The following is a 10,163-nucleotide window of genomic DNA, read 5'->3' as shown; positions in this document are numbered from 1 at the left end:
CCCCCCCCAGTTCCCCTCAGCAAATGGTAAAGAGCTGGAGCAAAATCTCAGCTTGGACTCAGTGACTTGGAACTCTTGGTGGAGAAGGTAAATCAGTTATGAGAGTGAAAGGCAGCTGACCCTAGCACGTCAGCAGCTTCCGTGTGCTGTTACCGCAGCAGTTTTAACGTGTTAGAGCAATATTTTACTTTGGCAGAGGTTGGAAAGGTATGGTGAAGGGCTGCGCGGCATCTTCTGCTCCTCACTCACGTGTAAATACTGTGTTATAAACAGGCGTCTGCGCTAATCACGGTCCTGTGGCGGTTTGCAGAGTTAATTATTAAAGCCCGGTTGCTGAGATGTTGCTGTTTTCCTCTGTCTTCATGATCCTGGATGGATGAACGCGCAGCCCTGTGTGTCTGGCCTGTGTCGGGATGGGGTCTCGGACTCGGTCCTAACGTGTGTTTCCCAATATACCAGGCAGTGAGTGATGGGGACACCTCGGGGACCCGTCCTCCCCCCCAGTATTTAGGGTCTTTGCTGCTGCCATCGCTGGGGAATGCATCAACAGCCCTTTTCCACCCCCCTTTCCTTCCCACAGTGGTGGCAGTGAGCCGAGGCCTCCTGCCCCCAGCCCTTTTCGGAGCAGATCAAGGGCGTTGAGTCTTTTGTGCGTGCCTGGCTTGCTCTAGCATCTGCAGCAAATCCCCCCTGCTGTGCTTTTGAGCTGGCAAAGAATGTGCAGGAGAAGCTGGGAAGGCAAACAAGCTCATTTTGTCTTTTCCTTCAGCTCTTCCTCCCCATCTCCAGGCATTTTTTTGCTTAGCTGCTGTGGGCAAATGAGTTTGCTGGTGCTCAGACCTGGCAGGGCAGGCTGTGTCTGGACTCCCAGCCTGCCAGAAGGGGATGGGACTAGTTTCCTTTGGCCAGGAGATGGGTATGGGAGGTCTCTAGCACCCCAGCAGGGTGCTCCTGGCTTTCCCGGCACCCAAGTGGGACAAACAGCTCCTCTCGGCAGGGGGGGTTTAGCCATGGCCGGTTTATCGAGCAGTTCAGCAAAGCCCGCAGCAGGTCTCTGGCTATGGGAAACCTCCATCCATCACCTTGGCTCTGGGGAGGGACGGACAGATGGACGTTCCCGTGCTTGGAGGGCTCTGCCGGCACCACAGGCACCCAGTGCTGCTCCCGTTCGCCCATGGTGAGACTGGGGAGGGACATACCCTGGATCAGGCAGGGCTCAGTGACTCCAGTTTGCCAGCTGTCCCCTCAAATCTGCTTCCACCTTCACAGCTGCCGTGGGGGAGGCTCACCCCATCTGGCAATGGCTGAAGGCGGCTGAGACTTTTTGGATGATGCCATGGGTGCCGGTGGCTCTCCCTCCCACCCCCCTCGCCACCTCCAGCAGCTGGTGGAAAACCAGCAGAGCCCTGTGGTAGGTCTCAGCAGCCGAAACCTCCATGAAAGCCGGTGCAGGAGCTGGCCCTCCTTGCCGGGCGCTGCCTGCCGGTGCTGCAAGGTCCCACATGTTGCCCACCAAGATGACAGGCACCGGCTGCTGGCACTGTGGCTGCTGAGGCCAGTGGGAGCTGGAGCAGTCACAGATGCTGTAGAGCAGGATGATGCTGTCCACCCAGTGCGGCAGCTTCTCGGTGGCCTGGGGATGGGCAGAGCCTGGTGTTGGCCCCAGCTGAGACCCAAGAAACTCATCGTGGCTGAGGCATTGTGCTGGTGGGAGTCTCACCTGGGCTTCCTTGAAACCTGGAGGCTTGGTCCTGCCCTGAGCTCCAGCTTCACCTGCTTTTAATGAACCATAAATTCCCTTAGATAGGGGAAAATCGTCACTGATTGGGCAAGGGTCTTCATTAGCCAGTACTTAAGGCTGGCACTGATGGGTGGACTTGGGAGCAGGGGTGGCAGGGACAAGGGTGACCCTGCTGTGGAGGTCCAGGGGGTCCTCACGGTTCTGCCCTGCACCAGGACACAGAGGTCTGGGTCTCGGGGAATTTCTACAAAATTATATATATATTTTTATTAATAATAATGTGTTCTATCTGTTTATATAAATATATATAAAAATATTTAGTTTGTTTAATTTTCATAGTTTATTTACCTGTTTATTTAATTTTCATCCTTAATTTAACTTTCATATTAAATATGAAAGTGAAGGGGTTTAAGAATTTTTTGCAAAAGTGGGACACCCCCCCCCCAAATTCCTCAGAGCTGTTTTTTTATGCAGTGGCCTGCATCAGGTGGCATCCATATGCTGATATTCCCCTAAATCTGGGTGGGGAAACTCTATTTCTTTGGGTTTCCCATCCCAGCCTGCTTCTTCAAACCTCTTGCCTCCATCTACTGGACACTGCCAGTCTGATGAAATCCCATCCCAGCCTTTCTCAACGGCTTTGGAAATTGTTTTTGCTGGAGCACAGAGCTCTCCCCAGGTCTGTGATGGTCCCTTGACCACCCGGGAAAACCTTTAAAGGGTTTTTCCATCCCAGTACAACCATTTTCCATCTGTCCCCTGTGTCTGCTTTTCCTTTGGAAGCATCTTCATGGCAGTTAAAGGATGTGGGACCATTGCGTGTCAGGGGTCTGGAGCCCCCCAGCCTCCAATGCTCCTCTTACATGAACAATTTTCTATGAAAATATCCCGATTACTTAGCAGGATCATCTTTAATAATAATAAAAATTCCATTTATCCAAGTATTTATTGGGCTGTGGACTATAAAGAGAATACAGATCATACCTTGGGGGAGCAGGGTCTGGGTTTGAGCTGCTAATTCCAACTAATTAGCATTATTACTGATCTAATTACAACTAATTCAGATTTATTTCCAAAGCCTGTTGCCAGATGCCCTCCTGCCGCTGCAATGGGGTTTTCCCAGACAACAGAAACTCTGAAACTGAAACCAGAGCCAGCAACCATCATCAGAGTTTAATTAGCTGTTACTTGGCTGGGACTGGTCCCACCAGGCAGGAGATGCTGGGGATGCTCCCATGATGGCTGTGCCCATGGTGGGCTTGGTGGGACCTCCAGATCATCATGGCAGAGCCTGGAAACACCAATTTAGAGCATTTTCTACATGGTTTTGTACATATTTTCTACTCTACAAAACCTCAGGTCCTTTAGATAAGGGAAAACTCACCACTAATTGGACGACAGTCTTCGTTAGTTGGTAATTAAGGAGAGGGGTCAAGGTTGGTCTTCTGGATGTGTCCCTGTTTCTGGCTGGTTCCTGGGCTCCTCCATGGGCACTTGGCTTTGTGGCATGGCTGGACACATCCATGGGGGGGGGCTGGAGCTGGCGGAGGGGACTCCCCTGGGACCCCCCCTCAGTGGGGAGGGATGGAGTCAGGGCATTGCCAAGCCTGGGGGGGGGGGGGGGGCTTGTACTGCGGGGCTGTGAGGAGTGACTGGGGATGCTGGGATGGGCTGGGGATGTTGGACTGGGGGCACTGGGATGGGCTGGGGATGCTGGATTGGGGGCACTGGGATAGACTGGGGATGCCAGATTAGGTGCACTGGGCTGAACTGGGAGTGCTGGGCTGGACAGGGGACTTTGAGCTGGCTTGGGGGTGCTGGGCTTGACTGGAGGCACTGAACTAAACTGGGGCCCCTGGGCTGGACTGGGAGTGCTGCGCTGGGGTCACTGGGATGGACTGGGGTGGAGGGGCTGAGCTGGGCTGGGGGCTCTGGGCTGGGCTGCATTGAGGGCACCAGGCTGGGCTGGGGGACTGCTGTGGACTGGGGGTGCTGGGCTGAACTGGTGGTACTGAGCTGACTTGGGAGTGCTGGGCTGATTTGGGGACACTGGGATGGGCTGGGGGAACTGGGATGGACTGGGGTTGCTGGGCTGGACAGGGAGCTTTGAGCTGGCTTGGAGGTGCTGGGCTTCACTGGAGGCACTGAGCTAAATTGGGTGGTCCTGGGCTGGACTGGGGGTGCTGCTCTGGGGTCACTGGGATGGACTGGGAGGGGCTGAGCTGGGCTGGGGGCACTGGGCTGGACTGGTGGTACTGAGCTGATTTGGGAGTGCTGGGCTGATTTGGGGACGCTAGGATAGGCTGGGGATGCTGGACCAGAGCAGCAGGTTGGACTGGGACCGCTGGGCTGGGGGGCACTGGGCTGGGAGTGCTGGACCGTGGCACGTGAGGTCACATAACTTTGGGGTGCGGGGCGACTTTGGGGACCCGAGCCCCGCTGCCAGCCAGGCCCTCGGCACAGCCCCTTGCTGCAAACCTCCCCCGGGGACAAAGTGCGGCCAGGGCTGGCGGGGGGGGGCTTCCCCCAGCCAGGGACAAAAACCTGTCCTCCTCCCGTCCCCGCCACACCGCCTGCCGCCCCGGCCAGTTTGGCATTGCCCGGGTGGTTCCTGGATGTGGCTGTTGCCGTTCCCGCCCCGGCTAAGACCTGCTGAACTCGCTGCATCCCAGGTGCCACGTGGGGTGAGTGGGGTCTGGCCGGGGGGGTGAGGAGGGGGGAATATGGGGTTGTTTTGGTGTGACTGGTTGCGTTTGGGCTGGGCTAGTGTTGGGAATGAGGAAGAGTTTGCTGCTGGGAGGGTTTTGGCGGGGTAGGACGAGGGTCACCCATGCCTCAGTTTCCCCACGTGGGTGCAGCAGTGCTGTGGGGCGCAGGTGTTTCCTACAGGGGCTTACACGAAGGGACCCTGTGGGGGAGCATCAGGGACCACACCAGCCCCCACGGGTCCCCCACCACCTGCTCCCTCACCCAACCACCACCACTTTGTGGCATTTCCAGGTGTTTTTCCTCCTTTCCATGAAAGCAAAGGGAGCACCGTGGGGCGGGGGATGACAACGACAATTTTTAGGATGAAGCAGGGCGGTTCCCCCATGTCCCCCTCCCTGGGCTGGGGTCTGGCCCTAGACAACCTGGGCAGGACTGTGACCCCAGGGGGCAATACCTGGCCTGGATTTGCCACTTCTGCCATCGGCACTGGGGCAGGACAGACGCCCGTCTGTTTTTCTCCTCCAGTTTCCTGGTTTGTTTCCCCCCCCCCATAAAAATACCAAAACGCTTGGCTGCAATCACTCCACAGCCGAGGAGCGCAAGTTTGCCTTTGTGCAAAAAAGCTAATTTTTAAATTCTTTAATTTTTTAATCTTTTTTAATTGGAAAATAAAACCCACCCTAAAAATCAGCAGAAAGGCAAACCCGGGGTGGGGGACAGCTTGCTGGAGCCCCCCCCCAGCCTCAGCCCAGGCTTGGAGGAGGAGGAGGAGAAGGAGGAGGGGCTGGGTTGCTTGTTTGCACTGGGTTGGGCCCTCAGCCTGCGGAATCTGGTGTGCCAAATCCCACAGGATCTGGTCGCTGAGCTCCGTTCTGGGATCTCGTCCCCAAGGCGCCCTGGATCTGGTGTTGGAGACCCCTGCAATTTGGTGCCTGGCCCCCCTGGTCTGGGATCCAATCCCCTTGGGATCCAGTCCCTGATTCCCACCCCTACCCCCCCATTTTCTGATACCCCTGGGATCCCATCCCCAATACCCCCAGGATCCATTTCCTGATCCGTGGGATCCAGTCCCACACCTCCCCCCCCCCAATCCCCTCCCTGATCCCCAGGATCTGATCCCCCTGTGATCCAACACCCCCCACCCCCACCAAGATCCAGTCCCCGATCCCCCTGGGATCCAGTCCTTGAGCCCCCAAGGGAGGATTTACCTGTTCCCATCCTACCAGATCCAGGTGCCACCTCCCACCCCCCCCTCCGGTGCCTCCCCAGGGGTTGATCCCAGAGCTCCCTGGGGGGTCGGGGTCCTCCCCACATGGCACCACTGACCTCCCTTTCCTGCCGCAGGACAGCTCCGCCGGGATGCCCGGATGCCCCTTCCAGCCCCGTCCCTGCTCCTGCCACTGGCAGTACCTCCCCAGCCACCCCACTGCCATGCCGGAGGCCTTGCGGCCCCCCCCAGCTGCTGGCACCCGGGGGGTTTGGTGCCTGGTGCTGTTGGCCCTGGCAGGGGATGCGGCATGGCAGCCGTGCCGCATTGACGCTGACAACCGGACGGGGCTGTGCAAGGGGCAGGACCTGGTGCGGGTGCCCCATGGCCTCCCCAGTGGCCTCCACAGCCTCGACCTCTCATATAACAAGCTACAGGAGATCACGGCGGGCGACTTCGCCAGCATGACCCAGCTACGGCACTTGGATTTGGGCTACAACAACATCTCCCGCATTTCGCCAAATGCTTTCCTCTCCAACCCCCTCTTGGAGCACCTCCGGCTCTTCAACAACTCTCTCAAACGCATCCCGGCACTGGCGTTGCAACCGTTGGTCAACCTCCGTTGGTTGGACATGTCCAACAACCTCTACCGCAGCGTGGCGTTGGATGGCATCTTTGGCAGGCTGCAGCAGCTGCGGGAGCTGTCACTGGGTGGGCCGCTGCTGCGGGACATCTCCCGGGGGGACTTTGCCATCTTGAAGGACACGGCGCTGCAGAAGTTCGCCATCAAGTCGGCCTCCAGCCTGCGACGGTACGAAGTCGGGGCTTTCTCGTGGCTCAACACCACGGAGCTGTGGTGCGACATTGCCTTGGACGAGAGCGCAGCGGCTCTGCCGCTGATGTTGCGGGACCTGCGGGGCAAACCCCTCAACTACCTGCGTTTCCGTAACCTCTTTGAGTTCACCTACTACACTGGTGACGCCGATCCCTTTGATGGCTTGGCCGAGTTGCAGATCACCAAGTTGGTCTTCTACCGGGGCAAGTTCAACGAGAACCTCCTCCGCTTGGCCCTGCTCAACGTCCAACGTTCCCACGTCCGTGACTTGGCACTGGTGGCCATTGACTTCGCCCGCTCACCGTGGCAGAACAGCTCCAGCATGGAGGCGCCTGCCCCACGGCTTGACCGCCTCTTGCTGCAAGACATCAGCAACCCTGATGTCCTGCGTTTCGACTGGACCTTCACTTGGTTCAGTGGCGTGGCTGCCCTCTCCATCATCAATGTTAACTTCAACTATGTCCCCTGCGATGCTTGGGGCGAGATGCGTAACGTGGAGGCCTTGGACATCTCCGGCAACCGCCTGGAAGACAGTTATATCTATAACCAACACTGCCACTATGAGGGTGTCATGCCCAAGCTGGAGAGCTTTGTCTTGGCCACCAACCAGCTCCTGAGCCTGGCTGTGGTGGCCACCTTGACAAGGACCTGGCCCCGGCTCACCCACCTTGATGCCAGCCACAATGGCTTGGGCAGCCTGCAGGAGACGTGCCAATGGAGTTCTACCTTGCGTTGGCTGGCCCTCCACCACAACCGGGTGACGGCAGGCACCTTTGGGTGCCTGCCCACCACCCTTGAGTACCTGGACCTCTCCTACTCACAGCTTGACCGCTTGGACATGGACTACTTCACCCGAAGCCCCTGGCTGCAGGAGCTGCGGTTGAGTGGCAATAAGATCAAGTTCATCCCCTCTGAGTGGAGATGCCCCCGTTTGGAGGTGCTGGCCATCGACGGAAACTCCTTTGGTGTCATCAACCATGGGTCTTTCATCAATATGCCGCGGCTCATTAGCCTGGCAGCCGGCAACAACCCCTACCACTGCACCTGTGACCTCTACCTCTTCTTGGAGGAGACGTGGCGACGGGGACGACCCACCTTGACCGACTGGCCCCACAACTGGACCTGCTACCATCCCGAGCCACTGCTGGATACGGCCGTGGCCGCTTACGCCCCACGTCCCTTGGAATGCAATGTGCCAGCGTTGGTGGCCGTGGCGGTGGCCAGCACGGTGGTGGCAGTGGTGGCGTGTGCCGTGCTCTGCTGGAAACTGGATGCCGGTTGGTACCTGCGAGCCACATACCAGTTGGTGCATGCCAAGTATGGCAGGCGGCGGACAGGTGCCACACGGCGATGCTCCTACCACGCCTTCATCTCCTACAGCTGTGCCGATGCCGGCTGGGTTCGCCAGGAGCTTCTGCACCGGCTAGAGAGCACCACACCACCATACAGGCTCTGTATCCACGAGCGGGACTTCACACCGGGCCGTTGGATCATCGATAACATCGTGGAGAACATTGAGAGGAGCGCCAAGGTCATCTTCGTCCTCTCCCGCAGCTTTGTCGACAGTGAGTGGTGCAACTATGAGCTCTACTTTGCCCACCAACGTGCTGTGGGGCTGGGCAGTGAGGATGTCATCTTGGTGGTGAAGGAACCCATTGATGCTCAGGGTTTGCCCCGGCGTTTCTCCCGGCTCCGGAAGATGTTGGGCACCAAGACCTACCTGGAGTGGCCCCATGAACCCGGGAGACAACCCTTCTTCTGGCTTCAGCTTCATAGCCTCTTGGGCAGCCCTGGGGGGCTCGGTCCTGCTGCCGGCGAGGAAGAGACAGCCGTGGATGCCACCACGTAGCAGTGGCCTCTCTTGCCCTGTCCTTCAGTAGCTGGAAGGTGGTCTTGGGGTGCTACTGCATGCTGGGCATCCCACCTGCCTCGGTTTCCCCTGCCAGGGGCGTCTCGACGAGCTGGTGTTTGGATGGGGGGGGATCCTCACCAAGGTCACCCCATCTTCTCAGCCTTCTCCAAGGGACGGGAGATGGGGACAGTGTCCAGGAGGTGGCACTGTCACCCGGAGGACGTGGTGACGCTAAATCCACAGAGAACCAAGGATAGCAGCGGGCACCCCAAAACTCCCTATCCCTACACCCCCAGCCTGAAGTCAAGGTCCCCGGGGAGAAGAGCTGGGTGTCCTGGCCACAGCTGTGGGGTTCAAGCCTTCCTGGGGTTGGGGACACCATGGGACACGCTTCCCAGCCTATGCACGGACTGCTTTGCCAGGAAAAGGGGGAAAACCCCTTCAGGAGCACCCTGAGCATGCCATTGTCCCCCCAAACCCTGCACGTCCCTGCCCCCTTCTTCCCTCTCCTCTTTTTTTTTTTTTTCCATGTTTTTCTCCACTTTCCCTTTTTTTCCTAACTCCGTCCCTCAAAAAAAACCAAAAAAACCCCACTCCAGCTGTTTATTTTTAGCAGCCAATTGAAGATGAAGGAGGAGGAAAAAAAAATATTTAAAAAAAAAAAAAAAGAGGAAAAAAAAAATATCCTGTATGGAGACAGAGTAACCTTTGAGCTGCTCACAGCCGATGCTGGCGGCTCCAGCGACGGTGGGGCGATGGAGGGTGGTAGGTGCCGATGGCTTCTTCCCGTGCTGCTCCTGCTCCCAGGTAATGTCCCCCAAAAATGCAGCCAGATTTGGGAAAAAAGGGGTTTTTTTGGGGGGGAGGGATGTGTGAATCGGAGGCATTTGGGGATGCTGCGGGGTTGGGGGGGGCTGGTGCTGAGCTGGGTACCCATTAACCCAGAGCTCAGTGATGTGGAGATGCCTCCGCTGAGCTGGTCAGGGGGGTTTTGCAGGAAAAGCACCTGGTTTTGGTCCTTATCCCACCTCCTCAATATATTTTTTGACTTTTTCCTGCTGGAGGGGGGATCCCAAAACCTCCCCTGGGTTTGGGGATGGGGCCAGGAAGGGGTTGGTGCCAGCATGGAAGGAAGCCAAACCCCGCTAAGAGGAACTAAAAAAAAACCCTTCAATGGAAAATCTACTTTTTGGGGGGAAAAAAAGACAAAAAAGCTTCCCCCCCCAAGGGAGAGGTTGGTGGCTGGGCCCCCAGCCAATCTCTGTCCCATCTGGGCATGTCCACGCTCTCCCGCCGTGCCTTGCCGGTGGAGAAACTGAGGCATGCAGCCAGCGCAGTGGCCCTTGGCCTCCCTGTGCCTCGGTTTCCCCATCCAGAGCTGGGAGAGGAGGAGAGGGGATGGGGGAGGGGGGGGGCAGCACTTTGTGACTCTTTTCAAGTTTGGAGGCAAACGCAAACCCCTTGGGCCCACCAAAATGGAAACCCCCAAGTTGCCCTGTCCACCCCAGAGCCTGCTGGGGTGCTGGGTGCTGCATTTGGGGTGCTCAGTGCTATATGTGGGGTGCTTGATGCTGCATTTGGGGTGCTGGGTGCTATTGTGGGGTACTCGGTGCTGCCTGTGCGGTGCTTGGTGCTGCATTTGGGGTGCTGGGTGCTATATGTAGGGTGCTTGGTGGTACATTTGGGGTGCTCGGTGCTGCCTGTGGGGTGCTTGGAGCCAGAGACGGGGTGCTCAGCACCCAACACTCAGGACCTCTTCCCCCCTCCTCGAGACACCCACTACCCCCAGGCCCGGCTCCCCCCCTTTCCCTGCACAGTT

The 10,163-nt window shown here is 57.8% G+C and overlaps 2 protein-coding genes across 2 annotated transcripts in view; both read left to right on the top strand.

Moving 5' to 3' along the window:
• Positions 1-5,809: 5,809 nt before the first annotated feature.
• Positions 5,810-8,341, top strand: LOC104830579 (toll-like receptor 2). Its single transcript, XM_010565604.1, has one exon. The coding sequence runs from the start codon at positions 5,810-5,812 to the stop codon at positions 8,339-8,341; it is 2,532 nt and encodes an 843-aa protein (XP_010563906.1).
• Positions 8,342-9,099: 758 nt separating this feature from the next.
• ITGA10 (integrin, alpha 10) overlaps positions 9,100-10,163 on the top strand; it is a 10,702-nt gene continuing 9,638 nt past the window's right edge. The window contains exon 1 of the mRNA XM_010565603.1: positions 9,100-9,151. Coding sequence (XP_010563905.1) covers positions 9,100-9,151 — 52 coding nt within the window. The remainder of the gene's footprint in view (positions 9,152-10,163) is intronic.

The sequence above is a fragment of the Haliaeetus leucocephalus genome, unplaced genomic scaffold (genome assembly GCF_000737465.1).
Source record: "Haliaeetus leucocephalus isolate CR32 unplaced genomic scaffold, Haliaeetus_leucocephalus-4.0 Scaffold193, whole genome shotgun sequence".
NCBI lineage: Eukaryota > Metazoa > Chordata > Aves > Accipitriformes > Accipitridae > Haliaeetus > Haliaeetus leucocephalus.
This window is presented reverse-complemented; position numbering and strand designations above follow the sequence as displayed.